A 24535-nucleotide genomic window follows, 5' to 3' on the forward strand; every position below is an offset into this window, starting at 1 on the left:
TTCGTATAGTAAATTTATGTGAATAAATGAAATAGTTATACAGTTATATATATATATATATATATATATATATATATATATATATATATATATATATTATATATATATATAATGTATACCAATGACCGTCTTCAGTGTCGTGTCTGCTTGAGTGTGTGAATTCGCCGGAAGGACTAAAATAAATAATTTTCGGGCTCATGGACTTTCAGTGTCTGAGGGAGTGGCACACGTCTGACAAGACGTTGCAATCATCATATATATTTATATATATATTTATATTTTTATATTTTATAGAGATAATTAGACATGGAGTCTAAAAAGCAAAGTTTAATCTAATGTATTAATAAATATATTAATACTTTTAAAAGAACAGTGCCCATAGTACTGTAGATATATAATAAGCTCAATAGGTTTATGTATCCTAGAGCTATTTTAATAATGAGCAAAAAAATAAAGGGGGTTAAGACACCAAAATAAAACTAGCATTTTTGTAGTAAGTAAGGCGAATATTCCTTCAAATATTTAAAAACATAAAAACGAAGTTATTAACTTTATATTGATTAAGAAATAGGAAATTAGGAATAAAATTAAGAGAAAAAAGAAAAAGATTATAATGAAAAATAATTACTTATTGAGCTCAATAAAAAAATTTGTTTTAAGTTCAGTCAGTATATTTTTGGGTTTGCCTCTGTATCTTGTCTCCGAATGGTTGAAATTATTATTTAGAGTTTCTTTTAATTTAAAAACGCTGTATAAATGAATAGTTAAAATGTCTTTTAAGACTTAAAATTTACATAGAAAAAATATAACAATGTTAATAATAGTAATATTTATGATAATATAATAAATAATATAATAAATAATAATAATAATAATAATAATAATAATAATAATAATAATAATAATAATAATAATAGCTATTAAATTACTACTACTTATATTATTAATAATTAAAAACGTGTGGAAATTATCTTCCACCATCTTTCTTTCCTTCTTTCTGCTGTTTCTGTTCTTCCTTCCTTTCTTCTTAACCCCTTTTCCTGCCTCCTTCCCTAGCTTCCCCTTTTTTTTATGTCACCTGACTCCCTTATGCCCGTTGATTGGATGAGACGTTTTCGTGCTAAATTGAACTCGTGTGTGACATTTTTGAGTTAATTTGACAGTTGTGGAAAAGGCGTCGTCGAGACAACAAGTATCGAATGTATTCCCTTTAAGGTCTCGGATAAAAAGGGACGCCTGGAAATTTACTAAGGCGTTGTGCAACTCTGTCCTGACGAGACATTAAAATCGTTGGAAAAAGAACCAAGAGAAGAAAATTCGCTTCAACGTTTTCTAAGACACTTGAAAACTGAATATAATTATCGAGAAAAAGATAATTGAAGTTTTGAGAAGAAAATTCGCCTGAAAGTCTTCTAAGACACTTGAAAACTGAATATAATTATCGAGAAAAGGATAAATGTAAGTTTGAAAAGAAAATTCGCCGCTGGAAGATTTCTAAGATACTTGAAAACTCAAAAATATTCTGCCTCCATGGAATTTTAACCTTTGCAAAAAGGACTACGGAAACGAGTTTCCAGGAAGGGGACTGACAAAAAGGAACTTTTAAACAACACAAACTCAGAAAGTAAAAGCCCCAACAAACGAACTTTCTAAATGTTCCATTCGAAAAAGGGCGCCCAGAAGCTTCCAGTAAGTGCTCCCCCCTTTTTTCTTTCTTTCTTGCTCCTTCTCTATCTCTCTTTCCTTCTCTTTCCCTTTACTCTCTCCCCTTTCGGTTACTACTACAAGAACACTTGTAAGCCAGATGGACATTTTTGGCAGCCCATAGAGGTCACGAACTTTTCCTTTTGTCATTATTTTTAATAAATTCTATTTCTCATATTTTTCTCTTTTTGTTTGTTTTCTTCCTTGATGTTTCAGAGTTTAGTAGTAACGACTAATTGATTAAGAAGAATTACCTTCCACGGGAAGAAGTAGATAATAAAATTTCTTCACTCTGCCAAAAATAGGTACTCATAGAGTTAATAACTCTGCCAGTTTAGTAAGCTACTCTCTGCTAAAACTGGTCTGGGCTTTATTTGGTGACCGCGGTTGCCGTCCATTGCGTAGATAGTACCCCCTCTCTCCTTCCTTCTTCTTTGTTTCTGCGTCGGCCATCTTGGCTTCTTGTTCATTGTTTTACAGGCATTTTTGGCGCCAAGAGGGGTTGTTGGTGACTCGCGTGCCAAGAGGGGAGTGGTTTAGCATTTAGCCGTTGATAAGTTAGAAGGGGCGGAGTTTAGTATTCTAAAATGACTACCTCTCCCACTACCTCAATGTTACTTGAAAAAAGAAAGATTATTAGAGACAAAATCTTGACTGTGTTTGAGTTCTTAGACTCGTTAGATGAAATCAACGAAGCAGGTTATACGTTGTATAAAAAGCAGATAGATGATTACACTGCTTCAGGGGATTTGTTAGATGAGCAGATTATTAATGCTTATTTAATTGAGAGAACAGAAGATGAGGAGATAAGGTCATTTAATAAGGATTGCGCTCTTCATCGAGTGAAGGTTTTGGAAAGATTGTCAAGACTCAAGCCTTCGGTAGAAGTAAAGGATAGTGCAAATCACAAAATCTCACTTATTAAGGAAAAACGTCTGGGGATAACGCCCAAAATTGAATGTCTCAAGTTTAGTGAAAAGGATTTAGAAAACGATATATTAGCATTCCTTAATTTTCAGTGGGAATTCGAGAATAGCATAGTGGACTTAGAAAATGACACCCTGAGGTTAGTTGTGCTGAAAAACCATTTGTCTGGCTACGCCTTTCAACTGGTGCGGCACCTCTGTATATCTGAGGAAAACTATCGCATAGCCACCGACATTCTCGCGTCGGAATTTCTAGATAAGGACAACATTGTGGATTCAGTTTTTTCTCATATATTGGGCACCGAGAAGTTAAGCAACCACTTAGCGGCAAAGAAGTTCTTGAATTCCGTTAAGGCTCAGGTACACAAATTAAATAGTTCCTTCGATTTAAATTTTTTGGAGATGAACTCTCCCGGAAACAAATTATTAAGTCACATTGTTTTTGGTAAGCTGCCCACTCTCTTTAGGTCTGAGTTAATTCATAAAATAGGAAATAATTACCCTACCCTGGAAGACATACTAGACCACAGTTCGGAAATATTTCGAACGATTGAGTTTTGTAAAAATAAGGAAACATCCTCGGAAGGTGGCTAGTATACCTAAGAAAACATTTTCTCCTATGTTCATGGGTTCGTCGGATGCTAAAAAACCTTCCACGTTGGAAAACTTTCATATCCTGTCTACTAAGATTTGATTTAAGTGTAATTTTTGTCGAACCAATAACCATAACGGTTATTCCTGCAAGTTTTTTCCTTCTCATGCTGCCCGGTTGAGGAGGTGTATGGAGATTGGCTTATGTAGCAAGTGCTCGAGCCCTTCTCATGCAGAAGAGTCATGTCTTTGCAAGGGTAAGGAGTATGGAATGTGCTGGCTATGTAATAAGAGAGGCCACTGTAGAGTGTTGTGTCCTTCTGTTGGGGGTGAATCTACTGCTTCTAATGCTTGTTGGCACTTGAATAGCTCTTCGTTGCTGCCTGTTGTTGAGGTTGCCGTCAACAATGGATCTGGTGAAAGTGTATCTTTCAACTGCCTTATCGACACTGGTAGTGAGCGATCCTATTTGTCTGGAAAAATGTTGGATGCTTTTTCTGATATTAATACTCCCATGAGAGATCGTAAGTTTCTGATTAAGACCTTTTTGGGAAAAGAAATTAAACACTTGAAGGAAGTTAATCTTCAAGTGAGGTTTCCAAATTATTGCCATTCTGTGTTGTTCTTGGTGGATGATGATATGGACCTTTCGTTTCGTGTTCACGGATTGAATTCTGTGGTAGAAGACCTTAAGAAACATCAGGTCAAATTGGCTGCCAATTTCTCGGAGTTGAGAGATGACACATTACCTGTATATGGTTTACTGGGCGTGGACGTGCTTAGGTTTTTGAGACCCATGAATTTAAAATTAAAATTAGAGGGCCTTGTGTGGGAATTTCCCCAAGGAATGGTTTTGTTTGGTGATCTGGCGGATTTTGGGTCTCCTCCTCCCAAAGACCAGGCAAAGGGGTTGGAATTGAATTATGCTCAAGTCGTCAAAGAACACCCTGTGTGCGACCTCACTCATGTATATTTTGTGTTGAACCCCAAGTCTGTGTATACTAATCCGTTCAGTTGTTTTGAGGAGTCTACTGTTGAGAGAACTGTGGAAAAAATGCTTAGTTTGGAAACCATGGGTATTGTTGAGGAGGAATTCAGTGATTTCGATAAGAATATGATTGAGTCCTTTCGCTCCTCCATTCGCTTCATAGATAACTGTTACTATGTCAGTTTGCCTTGGAATGAAGAAAAATTAAAGTCTGTGCCTGCTAATCATCAGGTGTCTTTGTTAATTTTGAACCGCGTATCAAAGAAGCTGACGGAACAAGGTTTGTACAAAGATTATTGTCAGGTCTTCTTAGACCTAGAAAAGGAAGGAATAATTGAAAGGATTGTGGTTGCTCCTTCCGATTTTAACAAATATGTATGCATTCCTTATCGACCGGTGATAAAACAAGATTTACAGTTACTGGTTGTGAACCTGTCATTCAAGGCAGTTATATAATTGAAGTAGAGAAATTCTCTTCACTGAAGAAGCTCATTGGAGTTTTGACTGCAGTTTTCCGATTTATATAAAAAACCAGAGGTATTGTTCTCGACTCTGGTATTGAGGCAAGATTGTACTTGTTCAGAATGACACAAGGACTGTTCCTTTCTAAGGAAAAGGATTATTTGTCTAAGTTTGATGGCGGTGAAGCCCCCCCCCCTTTGGTTTCTAAATTTAATTTATTTTTGGACGATGAAGGATTGATTCGCTCACGAGGTAGAATTGGTAAATCTACTTATTTTTCTGATGCAGTCCTTCATCCTATTCTGCTTCCCAAGTCTTGTCATGTTACAAGTTTAATAATCATGGATTGTCATTTGAAGTGTAAGCATCTGGGAATTGCTGCTACGCTTAGCAAATTCAGAATGTTGGGATTTTGGATACCCAAAGCTAGACAAGCTATTAAAACGGTGATATCTTGTTGTGTCATTTGCAAAAAATATAACACTCTTTCCTTTAGATATCCCAAGGTTACAAATTTGCCTAAGCATCGGGTTAATTTAGTTAAGCCGTTCTTGCACACCGGGATCGATTTTACTGGCCATTTGTGGGTGCATGAAGGTGATGAAACTAAAAAGATGTATATTTTAATCTTCACCTGCTTTAGTGTGCGAGCTATACACTTGGGACCATTGCCTGATATGACCACTCAGTCTGTGGTTTTGGCATTTGTGAGATTTTTCAATTTTTATGGAGTCCCTTCTCACATTTATTCGGATAATGCAAAGTCCTTTGTTGCAGGTTGTGACCTTGTCAAACGGGTTTATTTGTCTGACGAATTTAGAGGGAAAGTTGATGCCCATCTTATCAAACACCAAACGATACCTTTATATTCTGCTTGGTACGGTGCTGTGTGGGAAAGATTAATTCGAGTTGTAAAAGGTTGTCTTTTCAAGGTTATAGGACGTAGGAAGTTAAGTTATTTTCAACTTTTGACGGTTCTGTCAGATGTGCAGGGATCTGTTAACGATCGGCCCTTGACCTATTGTTGCTCTGATGATTCTGGCTTGGAGGTGATTACACCTAATGCCTTTGTGCATCCCTTCCATAAAAACTCTGTGTTTTTGTCCTTAGAAGAAGATTGTTTCCAAGATGACCCCCCCCCCCCTAGCAAAGAAGATCTTATTGAGAGTCTGGGATGTAGAGATGAATTCTTGAATCGTTTTAAAAGGCTATGGTATGAACAATATCTTTTGGGTCTGAGAGAGTTGTCGCAAGATCTTTACCAATCTGATTTTGAAAATATGATTAAGCTGGGCGATGTGGTTTTGATAAAAAAACCTATGAAGCCTCGTCCTTATTGGTCCTTGGGAAGGGTAGTTAATCTAACTTCTGGATCGGATAGCTTAGTTCGGTCAGCTTTAATCAAAAGGAGTGATGGCAGCACTCAGGAACATTCCTTAAAGAACTTGTGTCCTTTAGAACTTTCCATAACCCACTCTCACCAAGCTTCTAACGATGGAGAGGGCAATTCTCTGAGCTCGGGCACTAGTCGGGACAGGGAAAACTTTCGGTCTAGGCCTGTTAGGTCTGTTATATCTTTAAATGAAAGAAATCCAGAATACGTTTGGTATTAGATTGTTGTTTGAGGATTTTTTCTTTTTGTCTTTTTTCTTTTTAGGGAGAGTGTGGAAATTATCTTCCACCATCTTTCTTTCCTTCTTTCGGCTGTTTCTGTTCTTCCTTCCTTTCTTCTTAACCCCTTTCCTGTCCCCTTCCCTAGCTTCCCCTTTTTTATGTCACCTGACTCCCTTACGCCCGTTGATTGGATGAGACGTTTTCGTGCTAAATTGAAGCTCGTGTGTGACATTTTTGAGTTAATTCGACAGTTGTGGAAAAGGCATCGTTGAGACAACAAGTATCGAATATATTCCCTTAAGGTCTCGGATAAAAAGGGACGCCTGGAAATTTACTAAGGCGTTGTGCAACTCTGTCCTGACGAGACATTAAAATCGTTGGAAAAAGAACCAAGAGAAGAAAATTCGCCTGAAAGTCTTCTAAGACACTTGAAAACTGAATATAATTATCGAGAAAAAGATAATTGAAGTTTTGAGAAGAAAATTCGCCTGAAAGTCTTCTAAGATACTTGAAAACTGAATATAATTATCGAGAAAAGGATAATGTAAGTTTGAAAAGAAAATTCGCCACTGGAAAGTTTCTAAGATACTTGAAAACTCAAAAATATTCTGCCTCCATGGAATTTTAACCTTTGCAAAAAGGACTACGGAAACGAGTTTCCAGGAAGGGGACTGACAAAAAGGAACTTTTAAACAACACAAACTCAGAAAGTAAAAGCCCCAACAAACGAACTTTCTAAATGTTCCATTCGAAAAAGGGCGCCCAGAAGCTTCCAGTAAGTGCTCCCCCCTTTTTTTTCTTTCTTTCTTCCTCCTTCTCTATCTCTCTTTCCTTCTCTTTCCCTTCACTCTCTCCCCCTTTTGGTTACTACTACAAGAACACTTGTAAGCCAGATGGACATTTTGGCAGCCCCATAGAGGTCACGAACTTTTCCTTTTGTCATTATTTTTAATAAATTCTATTTCTCATATTTTTCTCTTTTTGTTTGTTTTTTCCTTGATGTTTCAGAGTTTAGTAGTAACGACTAATTGATTAAGAAGAATTACCTTCCACGGGAAGAAATGGATAATAAAATTTCTTTAAACGTAAATAATCAGATTATTAATATTACTTTATAATTATTATTACAAATCTGTCAAACTTCATTCAACGTTTATGTATGCATCCGGCAAATATTTCGTCTTTTGGTTTAAACATGTTCATTTATTATCATTGAATATTATTATAGCCAGAACTTCAAATCTACAAAGGGTGCAGAATTTGTCACCAGGTTTATATGCTTTAAAAGAGCTTAGTATTTTCCATTTTCGATTAAAAGGGATATTGATATTTTTGAGATGCCAAATATATTTTGCTAATGCTGTTTGTTTTTTTGAGGATATTATTTTTAAAGTCATGTGTGGAGATTCTGTGTTTTATAAGTATATCGCATTTTCTTTGATAGAGTGGGAATAGTTGCTTTCGGTTTGATTAATAGTGATTGGTACTGCTATGCAAAACGTTTGGTTGTACTAGATTGTTTGATGCGTAAATGGGGGTGTTGTTATTCATTGATTGTGTGTTCGTGTTAGTCTGTGTCAAAGGATTCATATAGTTGCTATTATTAGAATTTCGTCTTTATTTCGAGACTTCCTCTGGATGAAAGTCTCTAAATAAAGTTGATGAACACATAATACGGTTTGTTCCTTTTTATTTCTTTATTTTGTCGGAATACTATTTCCATTATTTTCATCATATATACATACATAACATATATATATATATATATATATATATATATATATATATGTTTATCTTCCTTTTAATAATAATATTTTGAACTCGCTGTTTTTTCCTTGTACCCATTTAGTCATTATTTCATAGAATACTGCTTTTGGATGACATCAAAACATCTTCCAGTAACGCGATTCCTTTGGGTATTTACTTCTGGATACCGAACTTTAACTTTTCTTGGTTTTTACTGAAATCATTGAAATCATTTTTCTTTTTTTCCCCATTGCCCCTGCTCAACAATTTTTTAAAACTTTTACCATGAAAGCCCCATAGCTTAATCATTAAATACACAAGACACATCCGATTCAACATTTTACTAATTCCTACCCTCAGATGAGAAGAAACATATTTCTTTCGAAACTCTGCGGATTGAAGACTATCCACTTCGTGGTTCCTTTGTGGTTCCTTTTTAAAAATTAAATACGTTTTTATCTCTTCTTAAAGTGTTTTTACCATGTTTTATTAATTCTTTGTTCTTATATATGCATATATATATATATATATATATATATATATATATATATACATACATATATCAGAACAACGAATTAATAAAACATATTATATATATATATATATGATTTTCAGAATGTGAGAGATTGTATATAATAAATTCCACAGTCAAACAACATCGCAGCCCACAAGAGCCATGACAGTCAACGAACCGGAAGTCCAAGACTCGAGTTTCGCCCTCATTTGGGCTCATCAGTTAGACACATCCGAACTCAGGATTCGAAACCCGAGCCTCTTGCATGCGAGGCAAGCACTCTACCAACTGAGCAAACGCCTCGCACACAAGAAATTCTATTAACCAACACAGACCAAGCAAACCATATGTATGTATATTCATATAAATATATATTAACTGTGGTTAAAAGTAAAGAACCTTACCTCATGCATCGTGCGGCCAGTGTTAGGAGAGAAAAAAAAAAGAGAAAATAAAAATGGCCGCCCCCTGGTATTTATGGACTGATGATCACATGATGTGAGGAAAGGGGGGAGGGGTATGCAAATAAGATGTGGTTGGGTCTCTCTATAAAAGAGCCTTCTTTATTTTGGGTGTCAGTGTGGAAAGTGCAGTGAGAAGAGAACAGTTGGATTTTGGAGTTGGATTTTGGAGTTGGAGTTGAGTTCAAATTTAATGTCAAGCTATTTCGGCGCAGTGACAAAAATGGGTGACCGAGTAAGATTGAGCAGCGATATCCTGAGGCCATTTACTGAAGAAGGTGACGTGGTTGCATGGCTTAACAAGCTGAAGTTGGTGGCAAGGCTGCGGAAGATCGAGGATGTAGCCACGTTAATACCTATGTATTTGGAAGGAAGTGCTCTAGCGGTCTATCTAGAAATGGGAGAGACGGATCAGGCCATTGCTGAGAGCATCGAGAACCAGTTAAAGACTGCATTTTCCGAGAGCAGGTTTGAGGCTTACAACAAGCTCAAAAGAGTCACCTGGACTGGGGAGTCTGTGGACGTGTACGTGGCAGAGATAAGGCGACTAGCAGGATTGGCTGGATATGGGGGACGCAGCCTTGAGAAGACTGTAAAGTTGGCGCTTGTAACTGGTTTCCCTGATCGCATCTCCATGGAACTGCAACGACTTACTGATATTGAAACCATGGAGGTGGAGGAGATTCTAAGGCATGCTAGAGATTTGGCGAAACAGCCCGGTGAGCTGGGGTTGGTCGCGGCTGCTGTGGCAAGCAGAAAGGAGTGACCAGTGATGAAGCAAGGCCGTGGATTTACCGGTAAATGCTTTCGATGTCAAGGACCACACCTGATGAGAGACTGTAGGGAGCCACGGCCAGACATTATCTGTTTTTGGTGTGGCCAAGTAGGGCACATTAGCAGGAATTGCCCTTCGCTTCCGGGAAACGAGTAAAGGGGTGCTATTGCGCCAGTTGTCACCCCCTTTATACTGAACAGGCGTATGAGAGTTTTTTGCACAGTTAGTGATCACCATCAATGGAAAGAGGGCTAGAGCTCTTGTTGATACTGGATGTACAACAACACTTATTATTACGAGCGTCGCCAACTCTTGGAATGGAAACAGCAACGTTAGAGTGGTGGATGGCAGAGAAGTGGAATGCTGTGGAGAGGCCGATGCGGAGATTGTAGTAAGGAATATTAATGCCGTGGTCAGGGAAAGTTGAAGGAATTTTGCCACTCATGGCTGTGGTCCAACCTATTAAGAGGAAAGTTAGGCCAGTGTTGGATTTCCGTGAGCTGAACAAGTTTGTCGCTTGTCACACAAAGGATGGAATCGACGTGTGTGAAGAAGTCGTAAAGAAATGGAGGAGGATGAAGCAGGCAACTAAAATTATGGACCTGAAGTCAGCCTACCTCCAACTTCATGTGGATGAGAAATTGTGGAAATATCAATTGGTAGAGTACAAAGGTCAAGTTTATTGTCTGACCAGATTAGGATTTGGTCTGAACTCTACACCCAAGATAATGACGGCAGTTCTTAAGACAGTGTTGGCCAAAGACGATGCAGTAAAGAGAGGCACCTGCTCTTACATCGACGACGTACTAGTGGACGAGACGGAGGTGACTGCGGAAAGGGTGAGAGAGCATATCAAAGCATATGGATTGACGACAAAACCACCTGAGTTACTGGAAAACGGAATGGCTTTGGGATTTTGACTACAGAACAATAAGGCAGGAAAATTGATGTTTGGGCGAGGAAATGAGATCCCTGAAGCCAAGGTTGACCTAGCCAAGAGAGAGCTTTTGTCTATATGTGGAAAGCTGGTTGGCCACTACCCAATAGCTGGATGGCTGCAAACTGCGTGCAGTTTTATTAAAAGGCAGACTGGGACAGACAGTTGGGAAGATGCAGTTGATCAAAAAGTGCTTCTCATGATACAAGAAGTCATAGCAGAAGTGAAAAAAATGGACCCTGTGAGAGGAGAATGGCATGTAAAGGAGGGCCATGAAGGAGTGGTATGGACTGATGCTAGCAGTGTAGCATTAGAGGTATTATTGGAAATAGGAGAAGTGGCTGTTGAAGATGCTGCTTGGATGATAAAGGATGATAGCGCCCATATCAATGTTGCGGAACTTGATGCTGTGATGAAAGGCATCAATCTGGCTCTAAAATGGGGGCTACAGATAGTGAACGTTAAAACAGACTCTGCAACAGTGGTGTCGTGGATTAAATCGGAGCTGTCTGGTGATAAGCAGATCAAAACAAAAGGAGCAGCGGAGATACTTATTAAGCATAGACTTGGAGCGCTGGGAGACTTGGTTCGAGAATTCAAACTAAAGGTAACTATTACCTTAGTTCCGTCACAAAAAAATAAAGCAGATGGGCTGACAAGAGTCAAGAAAGCCTGGCTACACAGAGAAAGAGACGGGGCTCCAGCATGTTGTGCAGTAGAGAATTTAAAAGACCTGCATCATTTTGGAAAGGAACAGACCCTTTACCTGGCAAGAAAAGTAAACCCACACGTCACAATGCAAGACGTCCAAAAGGTGGTGGAACAATGTAGGGAATGCCAATCAATCGACCCTGCACCGGCTAGACATGAAAAAGGGGAACTGCATGTTGAAGAGAATTGGCGGAGTTTGGCCATTGACATCACACATTATCAACATGAACCGCATGTAACTATGATTGAGTGTGGGCCTGGGAGAGTAGCGATATGGCGGAAAATCAAGAATGAAACAGCAGAAGAGGTAAAGAGAGTTGTCGAGGAGGTTTTTATGGAAAGGAGGCCAGTAGAAGAGGTGTTGGTGGATAATGGTACGTCTTTCCGCTCGGAAGTTTTTAGAGACTTATGTGCAAAGTGGAATGTGGGGCTATATTTTAGAGCTGCATACCGTCCAAGTGGAAATGGAATTATAGAGAGGCACCATCACACTATAAAAGCTGTGGCATCAAGAAGCCAGATTTCGCCCCAAGGCTTTTGACAGGGTGTGGCGTGAGGGTCTCCTCGGGAAAATTAGATCATACGGTATCACTGGTAGAATACTTAACATAATTAAATCCTTCTTAGATAAGAGAAAAGTCCAGGTTGTCCTCGACGGTCGTACATCTAAACAATATGATATAAATGCGGGAGTGCCTCAGGGGTCTATCCTTGGACCTCTATTGTTCCTAATATTCATTAATGACCTCCCCGACAAAATTGCCTCTGAGATGGGTATATATACTGATGACACCACACTCTATAACAGGCATGACAGGAAAACAAATGAACATATATCTAAAGAAATGGCAGAAACACTAGAGGATGACCTCCAATCTGTAGTTGAATGGGGACAAAAATCGATGGTCACATTCAATGCTGCCAAGACTAAACTGGTTTCCTTCAATAATTACAAGAAACCTTCTCTGCCACCAATAGCAATGGCCAGTGACTCTTTATCTGAGAGTACATCTTTCAAACTGCTTGGCCTAACGTTCACAGGAAACATGAGTTGGAACAATTACATTGAAAGCATTGCAAGGGCCCTGCGAAGAAGTTAGGTTCTCTCTACCATGCTAGAAAACTACTAACACCCGAAAGTATCCTGTACCTCTATAAGGCCACCATTCGCCCATGTATGGAGTATTGCTGTCACATTTGGGCTGGTGCATCTCTCGCTCCTAGACAAGGTTCAAAAGAGAGTCACAAATCTGATAGGCCCTGAACTGGCATCTAAGCTTCAGCCTCTGTCCCATCGACGTAATGTTGCATCCCTCTGCCTGTTCTACAAGTATTTTAATGGTGAATGCTCTGGCAAACTGCAGACACTTGTGCCCCCATGATGTAGACACCCTCGACAAACGCGACAGGCAGCTAAATCCCACCCCCTCACAGTAGAGATTCCTAGATGAATAAGATTTTTCTACTCCAGTAGTTTCTTCCCCAGAACCGCTAAACTTTGGAATTCCATTCCAGGCCACTGCTTCCCCAACTGTACTGACATGCAGAAGTTCAAGTGTAACGTGAACCGACATCTTGCTGCCCAAATCCCAACATAATACCCCAGTAGTTGTTGCCTCTACACCAAAGTGGCAATGTGCGTTGTTTGGGGTGAAAATGTAATAAAAAAATTTAAAAAATTAGGAGTCAAAAACATTTTACAATATATATTTATTAATATTTATATATATATTTATATATATATTTATGCATATATATTATTAATAATTTATTTATATATATATTCATATATATATATTCATATATATATATATATATATATATATATATATATATATATATATATATATATATACTAACAGGGCTACCTGGCGTTGCCTGGGATCGTATAAGCAATGAGAAAATTGAATTTAATTTTAATATATTTGTTATTCTTAGGAGAGAGGAATTTTTAATGTCTATGTATCATTTGCTATTTCGAGCAAAAGAATATTTTAACTAGTTAGGACGGGTATTAGACGTATGAAATAATTGTATCTGCACGAGCCTTTTCTAGTCTCACACAAAAATATGCGTTCACATTTCAAGCTATATTACTTGTCATATACATACGCGCACACAAACATACGCGCCCACGTCCACACACATATACATATATATTCATGTTCGCATACATACACTCACATTCACCTGTATACACACACACACACACACACACTAACGTACGCACATACACGTCACTTCCCCTTTCAAATGAAATCCACACATGCACAAAAGACCACTGGAAACACCTATAAAAGAAAGAGCAATAAGCGGTTTCTCCCTTTTTCAGACCAGCTTCCTAGCTGGGCGATCTACTCACACCACTTACTAACAAACAGTATGTACACTTTATACGCTTTCTCTCTCCATAACCTGGATTGACTTTCTCACTCTGTCTCCCCTTCGTTTTGGTGCATCAACACAGACATGTGCACGACTCTCTACTGAGCTTAACCCTCTCTTTCTACAGGCCGGCTTGCCAGTTCGCGTTTCTCTATTGCATTCCCTTTTCCTTTCCACGCGCGTAGTCGTCAATGGCCGAATGAACACGTGTACACCCAAGACTTTCATTTCTCAACAGAAAATAAACGACATGTTTATTTTATTCCAGCATTTGAGTTCTTTGTTTCCTTAATTCAACTCGTTTCATTATTTTTTCTTGTAACGAATTAGGGTATTTATATATCCTGGTCCGCAACATATCTTACCTAGGGTAGATAATTTACAGCATGTATATGAAATAATTTTACCTTTGCAAGGACGGTGAATATACAACAGATATTTAAAATAATTTTACCTTTGCAAGGACGGTGAATATACAACACATATTTAAAATAATTTTACCTTTGCAAGGACGGTGAATATACAACACATATTTAAAATAATTTTACCTTTGCAAGGACGGTGAATATACAACACATATTTAAAATAATTTTACCTTTGCAAGGACGGTGAATATACAACACATATTTAAAATAATTTTACCTTTGCAAGGACGGTGAATATATAACACATATTTAAAATAATTTTACGTTTGCAAGGACGGTGAATATACAACACATATTTAAAATAATTTTACCTTTGCAAGGACGGTGAATATACAACACATATTTAAAATAATTTTACCTTTGCAAGGACGGTGAATATACAACACATATTTAAAATAATTTTACCTACACTAAGACGCGTAATTACAATTTCCCATGCTTTTTGACCCCAAAACGGACATTACTCTCTCCAACCCAACCCCCAAAAGAGAACTTTAAATTAACCCAACCCCCAAAAGAGAACTTAAAATTAACATAATCATGCTTCTTTCTACCCACCTCTACAACTATGAGATCGATCCCGGATGATAACATAAAAAATTTAAAAAAATATAAATCACCCCCTACAGAAACTGGCCTAATGAACGTTCATAGAAAACCAACAATATATATGTATTAATCTAATTTTGAGATCGTAAACTGTTTAAGCCATTTCTGGTACAGACTTTATATTTTACCACCCTCATTTAATCCGGAGTGACGCTGGTTATTCTGCTAGTATAAATTTGCTCCTATCTCATTCAATCCGGGGCACTGCCAGGAATTCTGCTAATAGATATTTCCATCAATATCCTTCAATCTCGGGTGACACCGGGACTATTTCTTGTATATTTTCTCACCTATCTCATTCAATCTTGAGCAATGTCGGGTATTCTGCTAGTGTATATGTGCAGCCATCTTATACAATCCCGAGCGACGCCAAGTATTGGTCTATTCTGTATTTGTACCTATCTTATTCAATCCCAGGCGATGCCGGGTAATCTCTTAGTATTTATTTGCACTTGCATTATAAAATCTCGGGCGATGCCTGGTATTCTGCTTCTATATATTTCCACCTATATCATTCAATCCAGGACAATACAGGGTATTCTGCTTCTATATATTTCCACCTATCTCGTTTAATCCAGGACAATGCAGGGTATTCTGCTAATATATATTTCCACGTATCTCGTTTAATTCCAAGCAATGCCAGATATTTTGCTAGTATATATTCTAACCTATTTTATTCAATCCAGGGCAACGCCGGGTATTCTGCTAGTATATATCTCCATCAATCACCTTCAATGCTGGGCAATGCAAGGAATTCTGCTAGTATATATTTCAATCAATCTCATTCAATCCCAGACAACGTCAGGTATTCTGCTAGTATATATTTGTATCTATCTCATTCGATCCCAGGTGACCGTGTATTCTGCTAGCATTTATTTGCATGTATCTCATTCAATCCTGGGTGACTCCGGGTATTCTGCTAGTATATATTTGGGCCTATCTCATTGAATCCCATAATTCTTGGATACGTTACTAATTTTGACAATCATTTTTCATGATTTAACCCACATTATCACCCCGCTCTTACTAAAATAAGAACTTTCATACATTGTCTGTGCTGTTTATTTCATTACAAACACACCGATAAAATAACTCACATTTCATCATTTTGCATAATTCTTGAATATGTTACTAACTTCGACCATCATTTTTCATGATTTAACCTACATTATAGCCCCCTATTACTAAAATAATAACTTTGACACATTATTTGGGCTGTTTATTTCATTGCAAACACACTAATCAAATAAGTCGCATTTCATCATTTTTCATAATACTTGTATATGTTACTAATTTCGACAACCATTTCTCATAATTTAACCCACATTACAGCTGCTCCCATTTCTTAAATAATAACTTTGAGATATTGTCTACGCTGTTTATTTCATTACAAACACACCAATCAATAGTCATGTTAACTGGTAAACGGTTTCTACCATTTCCGGGACTGTCTTCCTACCTCTATCCCCACTGTTAAAAATATACATGAAATATAGCAATGTTAACTCGTAAACGTTTCTGCCATTTCCGGGACTGACTTCATATCCACCACCCCACTGTTAAAAATATACATGAAATATTCCCAAGAAGTTACCCATCTGATAATGACCAAGTTCATTGTTGCTTAACTTTGGTGATCTACATAAAGCATTTTGTATTCCCAAGTAGTCACTCACCTGATAATGACTAAACAATGTTGCTTAACTTAGGTGATCTATATAAATCATTTGGTATTCCCAAGTGTTCACCCATCTGATAATGACCAAGAAAATATTGCTTAACCTTGGTGATTTACATAAAGCATTTGGTGTTCCCAAGTAGGAACCCATCTGAGTACGACCGAGATAATGTTGTTTAACGTAAGTGATCTATATAACGCATTTGGTGTTTCCAAGTAGTTACCCATCTGATAATGACAAAGCTCATTGTTGCTTAACTTTGGTGATATACATAAAGCATTTTGTGTGCCCAAGTAGTCACCCGTCTGATAATGACCTCTTCCATGTTGCTTAACTTTAGTGATCTACATAAAGCATTTGGTGTTCCCAAGTAGTTACCAATCTGATAATGACCAAGCTCATTGATGCTTAATTTTGGTGATATACATAAAGCATTTTGTATACCCAAGTATTCCCATCAAATAATGACCAAGCTCATTGTTGCTTAACTTTTGTTATCTACATAAAGCATATTGTATTTCTAAGTAGTCACCCATCTAATAATGACCAAGCTCATTGTTGCTTAGCATTAGTGATCTACATAAAGAATTTTGTATTCCCATCTGATAATAACACAGCTCGTTGTTGCTTAACTTTGGTAAGTTACATAAAGCATTTTGTATTTCCAAGTAGTCACCCATTTGGTAATGACTGTAACAATGTTGCTTAACTTTGCTGGTCTATATAAAGCATTTTGTATTCCTAAGTAGTTATCCATCCTATAATAACCATTGCTTAACTTTGGTGATCTATATAAGCAGTTGGTAATCCCAAGTAGTTACCCATCTGATAATCACCAAGGTCATTTTTGCTTAACTTTCGTTATCTACATAAAGCATTATGTATTCCTAATTAGTCACCCATCAAATAATGACCCAGCTCATTGTTTTCTTAACATTGGTGACCTACAAATGTATGTTGTATTCCAAAGTAGTTACTCATCTGATAATCACCAAGCTCATTGTTGCTTACTTTTGGTGATCTACATAAAGCATTTTGTATTCTTAGTAGTTACCCATCTAATAATGACCAAGCTTATTGTTGCTTAACTCTGCTAATCTACATAAAGCATTTTGTATTCCCAAGGAGTCACTCATTTGAGAATAGTCAAGATAATGTTGCTTAACTTTGGTGATCTATATAAAGCATTTGATGTTCCCAAGTAGTCACCCATCTGATAATGACCAGTCTCCATGTTGCTTAATTTTAGTGATCTACATAAAGCATTTGGTGTTCCCAATTAGTCACCTATCTGATAATGACCAAGCTCATTATTGCTTAACTTTGGTGATCTACATAAAGCATTTTGTATTGCCAAGTAGTTACCCATGTGATAATGACCAAGACAATGTTGCTTAACTTTGGTGAATTAAAGAATTTTGTATTCCCAAGTAGTCACACATCTGATAATGACCAAGCTAATTGTTCCTATTTACATGGGACAGAGTTAGACACCAGGGTCGTTTTTTGACGTGGAGCAAAGGAACAAAAATAAAAATTGTCTCAGTCGTAACGGATTTCTCCTCCACTGAGAGAGAACAAAAACTTGTAGTGCAGCATGTTAACAGATACTACACTTTGATCTAGCTAATGTTCTACCCCCCTTCCCGCCTATCATAATAATGTAATTTACAATTTTGAATGTAGTTGCAGTGCCAACTATGTGGGTTGAACAACATTAAGATTGGATGGAAGAGACCAACAACACGTACCTACCAAAATCGGAAATGGGACATGCCAAGCAACAGACGTAATTGCCAATACATACGGGTCTTTAATTACTGACCACCTTAAAAAAAACTGCAATCATGAAGGGAAGACAAAAATTCATGATTAAAACGTTAAAAGAAAATCACGTTTAAACTTAACGGGGTGAAGAGAATAAAAAGTTTTGCCCTCGCTTTCTCAAAGCTGTATTGGGGGATTTGAGTGAAAAAAAAAAGGAGAAAAGACACGAATGTACAGATAATGTTGCGTTACATTATGTATGGGGGGAAAAAATTAGGGAACGCAATTGAAATACAACGTTATGTTACTCGAAGATCCTAGAGACTAATCACGCTCAAACCTAAGAGGCATTCCTTCTGCTTGTATAAGGAAGGCCTTCTCAACCAAACGTGAATAGTCTCCAAGATCTTTAATTGAAACAATGAATGAGCACGACTCAAGATTGTAAAAGAATTCGTGCTAAAGTTCGCTGCACAAGACGGGTCTTTTTAAAGGTGGTCAGTAATTGAAGACCAGTATGTATCTTTTGTTTGGTATGTGCCATTTCTGATTTTGGTAAGTATGTATTGTTGGACTCTTCCATCCAATCTTAATGTTGTTCGACCCACATAGTTGGCACTGAACTACATTCAAAATTGTAAATTACATTATTATGATGGGCGGGAAGGGGGGGTAGAGAGTTTTCAAAGCAGTCCACTGATAGTCAGGGAGACTGTTTGAATTTGGGCAGTAGCCTAGATGGCAAGGCCCTGGTATCTGCATGCCTTGATGTACATGTTATTCCAAAGAAGAACTGGAGTTTAGCTTGTCGCAACTTTTTTTCAGAACAAGTACTGGATGACGCTAGTACTTTTAAAGTACTTACTGTAAGTATTATATTCGGTGCAAACATGCACCTTCAGAGCGAATGTCACTCCGAAAGTTTCAGGTCACTCCGAAAGTTTCAAGGTCCTATATCACCTTGTCTCCATGTTGGGGTTAAGGGGAGACTATTCAAGTGAGAATTTGACAAACTTAAGCTTGACTGGATATTTACTGCCGAGTGTTACTTGGCTGGAATATTTGTTAGCTACATGATGTGTAGTGCAGCCCCGCAGAAGATCTGTGAGGTTGCATATTTTGTTCTGCAGAAGCCTTCAGTAGAATTTTGTCCGTATGAGGATGAAGTTTCTTCTTTCAGGATGACCTTTCCTGTTTTAATTAAAGCTATTTCATGCCTCATGGAGTATGCAACATTATTCGGGTTTTTATAGCCCAATTTATTTTGCTACTGGATTCTTCCCCTGGAGCAAAATTAATGTTTTTAGGAAGATTTAATAAGTGTGAGGTGAAGTTCCTGATGCTGGAACCTGAAGCTTTGGATCTCATCCAGGAGATTTCTGAAGAACCTCTAAGCACCAAGGACTTGGGTGCTTGTAAGATACTTGTCAGTCCTAGTTTGTTGAGCTGAATGTATGAAGCTCGGCAGACATTTAATGTTACATTTTCTCTGCGCAGTTTATACAGGAAATATACTTTGGTTTTATGTAGCTTCTTTAATCAAAAGAAAAGCTACGTTCGCCCCGCTCCTATTTTCGGAGTAGATATGACTGGCTTGTTATGGATTCGGGAGATAATTCAGACTTGCCTGTTAGTCCTCGTGATTTAAACTCCATAATAAAGGACAGCCGTTTTCATTCTCATCTAAAATTTTCATTTTAAAAAACTTCCCTAAAAACAAATAGAAAATTAATAATTTTCGAAATTTTAAGTGTTTTTCTTTATTAAATTCTTTATTAAATTTCGACCTTTTAAAAGAAGTAAAAAATTAAGCCTCTTTAAATTTTGACCTATTCTAGGTTTTAGAAACATTTTTGTTGCAGGAATTTTTTTTTCTTGTCGGGAGAGTGTCGAAATTTTATTTTTTTATGGACCGCCATGAACAGTGCAAAAGGGAAGGGTGGGGTGTCAGCATTTTAGCCAACCTTTAAAATTCACTTAACCCCTACCACCTCCTCATCTTGACCTCGATTAGCAGTTGTTGGAGCCTGAAGGCCCTCTTTCAGCTGGCGAATGTGGGCGAGTCTCTGTCACTCACATTCACCCCCCCTTCTCTCTCTCTCTCCCTTTTATGTCATTTTAATTTAAGTCCTTGCGGACATTTTTCTCTCCCCCTATCTCTGTTAATGCCTTTCCTTTTTCTTGGTAGTCATCAGCATTGCTTAACGCTGATTGGTTGTGTTGTGAAAACGATCCCAATCAACTTTTTGAGACCCTTTTCAGATCAGTTCCAAAGAAGACATCGGACAGTGAAGTCTTGTTTTTGGAATTCCGTCCGGCCCAGCGATGTAAAACACTCAACTTCTTCACTAAGGCCTTTATTAAGTGGTTGAAATTGGGGTTTCAAATACACCATTTATTGAAGAAGTTAACTCCTTTCAGAGAAAGGGGAAAAAAAAAGAAACCAACCCTTTCAGAGAAAGGGAAAATAATTATCTTAAAAAAAAAAGGTTCTTAAAGCATCATCCAACCTAGAAGTAAATTTTTGTTCGATCTGTAGTTCCCAAACATCTTTCATTATGGCTAGCTGTATGTTATTCTTAATTTGAAAGATAATATTGTAAAATTCTAACTCTTGACTCCCCAATGTTTGTATGATTTTGTTTTTCTGTTTCAGTTATGTCTCATATTGATGTATACACTGGTTTATAGTTTTTTTAAAGCATAAAAGTGACACAAACGCGTTAAAAAAATATGTATATTTGATGCGTTGATAATGGACGCGTGTCATTAGAGTCCCCACCACTATTATTCATATCAAAGTTAAGTTCTAGTCTTTCAAATTCCTAACATATGAAATCATTTGCAATCGAGGTCATCTACTCATCAATTCATGTCATCCTCTGTTCAACTCTGTCAAATCTCAAAGAATTCTGACTCTCTTTACTCCCCAGGTCTACAATCACCTAAGCTAAACTCTGATTAACACTTGTCTCCTAATATATCTACTTTTGACTGGAAATTCTAGATGTCTGATCTTTTTTTTTGTCACTTTTAGCTGGTTATTAGAACTGACTGCATTTGTTTTGCTTGTTTTTTGTTTTTTTATACATTACATGCATTTCAATTAAAACTTGGTTGAATACTGCTGAGAAGTTTTATCACACAAGCAGAGAGGCACAACCTATGATATCAACTCCAGATTATTTTATAAAACAAGCCGAAAATAATATGGTCCTCCGACTGATGCCTTGAATTTTAGGAGAAAAATAAAAATTAGCCTCAAAGGGTGTGTTTTTCACCCCTAAAACACCCTGGGGCTCAAGCCCCAGAATTTTCCCAGGGTCAAATATTATGTTTTCAGATGTATATCTATAACACTACATGTCCTCTGGGCCGCATCCATAGGATCCTGGTTCACAGGACCATATTTGTGATATACCCCTGTGATATACCCCGTGTTTGTCGATCCCGGCTCACAGGACCATAGATGAAACCTAGCAGTGGTGGACCCCTCAGGGGTGACCATACTCTCATTGGTCACTGGAAAATACTGCTCTGCTGCTAAGGGCATGCAAAACGTGTATGACCCTAAGTCCATGTGGCAACACTGTCTACTTCGGTCATCACTTTGACTTTGTGCTAGATCTGGTCTGTGTCTTCCATCGTCTGGCATCAGAGCATATTTGAATCCTCATTTAGGCCGGCAATCAAGAAGTAAAGAAAAACTCTGGGTCATTTTCTTATAAACAAACAAAATAATTATTCATAAAATATTCCTAAGATATGCAGGGTACACTTGTATAAAGTTGAGTTCTTTGGGTTCCTAACAGCTTCATGATTCAGGTTGTACAACTTAAGTTCGTTTAGACAATTTCCCAACTAGGAAAAAGAGCTTTTCAACTTTTCTCTGGGGGTTTGAGCCCCTCCCCCCACCTCCACTCACCACCGGGCGGGAGGCCAAGATGATGTGCACTCCTCGATGCCAGCCAACAAAAGTCTCTTATGCCTAAAATGCCTAAAAACACAATCGTTTTTATTAAATCGGCTTCTTCCCCCTCTGTCATTTGAAAATTACTTTTCCTTTCTCTATCCCATTATTTCATATTCTTTTTCTTTTCTCTTTTCTTGTGAATCTCTTCTTTCTCTTTTGTAACTGTATCTCTCTTTAATCCTCTTTTTCCCTTTTTCTTTCTTTCTCTTCAACTCAAATTACTTTTCCCTCAAAAAATCTGTATTATCTTCCAAAGTTCAATTCCCATCGCTTACTTGGTGGTCTAGAACTTAAATATAACAGGTGGACCAAATGACATTTCCCAGATACCAAAGTAGACTTTTGAATCGAAGTTATTGTACTTGTCTCTCTCATTAGTTATTTAAAATCCATTTTTACCAAACCCAACCAGAAAAACAATCTCTCTCCCCAACTCCCTTGTTCCAAAGAATCCCATTATCAGATTTATATTTTCCTTTCATTGAAACATATTTTTCTGATGGACAGAATTTCATGGACATCTGTTTTTCTTGACCAAGTGTCAGCATAACCCCCACTAACCATACCTCATACTCTCTCATCCTCATCTATCTGCACGGGGTCCCTGACGTCGCCCGGGATCCCGTTACTTTGGGGTAATTTCCAGCAACATCTAATGGTCAGAAAAGATTCTGTGTCTTGGAAAATGCTATTTTTGGCCATTTTGACCCCTTTTGCCCCCCTTGTGAAGCAACCAGAATTTTTATAAAAAAATCCGAGAATGTTACAACTACCCAAGGGAGGAAATGTAACTTCATGCAAAATTTCAGAAAAATGTAATGAGTAGTTATTAAGAATTTTGGGAATGAACGGATGGACGGACGAATGAACGAACAGACGAGGGTGAATTCTAAGGTCTAAATCCGACGAAGTTGGTGAACCAACAAAACTTTTTATGGTCAAGTTGACAAAGTGTATTTTGAAATGGATAAATCAAGTTGACAAAGTGTATTTTGAAATGGATAAATCAAGTTGACAAAGTGTATTTTGAAATGGATAAATCAAGTTGACAAAGTGTATTTTGAAATGGATAAATCAAGTTGACAAAGTGTATTTTGAAATGGATAAATCAAGTTGACAAAGTGTATTTTGAAATGGATAAATCAACGAATGTTTCAGATGTAGATATTTTATCATTTTTAATTGTGCACAACTTTAAAACATTGTCAAATTTTGCAATAGTAATAATTAGAGCTAGGACAACAGCATATTCTTTTGATTGTTTTGACTCTCTAGTGTGTATCTGTTGATATCTTATATGCTTTTATATAGTGTGATGTGCTTCTTGGTTGATTAACTGTGTCTGTGTTGGATATATACTCGAGAGTCAAAACAATGATCTGTAATAATAGGCAGAGCAACCGCAACATTTTAGTATCACTATGGTTACTTATTTTCAATAATCATTAACAATATTCTAAAAACTTTGCCTTAGTGTGGAGGTTTTATTTTGATATTTAAAATGAGGTTCGTATTCCAAGCATATATATCTACCATTATATAAAAGGAACTATGTGAGTTTGTTCCCTATGAACTCTGAAATGGTTGAGTCGATATTTTTATTTTTTATTTTTTAATTTCACACAAAGGTATTTGATGTGTCTGGAAGTGTTCTTACATAGATTTTGCATCAGAATGATGCATCTGAATAATCAGATTAAAAAATGAAATTCAATTTTATACAACCTAACTTAACAAGTGTATTTGATAAATTTTATCATCACCAGTAGAAAAATTAACAGTAGATTCTTTGATAAGACAAGGGCACGTTTGAAATGAATGTTTCTGCTTAGTGTACAACTGAAACATGATACTTGACTTTTGCATTTTAAACTTTAAGTAAAGCCATTATTTTCAGCTAATTTTATAAAATCAATAGCAATGAAGTCACTGCAGGGAGGCATGTAAAGCTCCCCCCAGTACATCACGACGGCTGCCTCGAGCAGTTAATCAATCGATTTGATTAAAAAATGGGTGATTTCATCTATTTCGATGACTATAAAAATTCGGGAGGTTGAAAAATTTGTTCATCCTAATTCAATCCTGGACAACATCGGGTCTCCCTACTAGTGTTAGCTAAAAATAAACTTTGGTGCTTATCGGTATTGAGATTTATGCGAAATATAGAGGTTAAAAATAAAATAACAAGAAAACTTATAACTATGCATATCAGTTGAAAATATTTGTGTATACGAAAAATGACTGAAAAAAGAGTAGAATTTTAAATAA

General features: G+C 37.1%; 1 protein-coding gene across 1 annotated transcript; it reads left to right on the forward strand.

Moving 5' to 3' along the window:
• The first annotated feature begins 5012 nt into the window (after nt 1-5012).
• LOC145271476 (uncharacterized) lies at nt 5013-19744 on the forward strand. The gene is made up of 2 exons (XM_080126993.1): nt 5013-6235; nt 19501-19744. The coding sequence occupies exons 1-2, from the start codon at nt 5013-5015 to the stop codon at nt 19742-19744; spliced, it is 1467 nt and encodes a 488-aa protein (XP_079983119.1).
• Nucleotides 19745-24535: the final 4791 nt, after the last annotated feature.

The sequence above is a fragment of the Euprymna scolopes genome, chromosome 4, assembly GCF_053919585.1.
Source record: "Euprymna scolopes isolate OS-2025 chromosome 4, ASM5391958v1, whole genome shotgun sequence".
NCBI lineage: Eukaryota > Metazoa > Mollusca > Cephalopoda > Sepiida > Sepiolidae > Euprymna > Euprymna scolopes.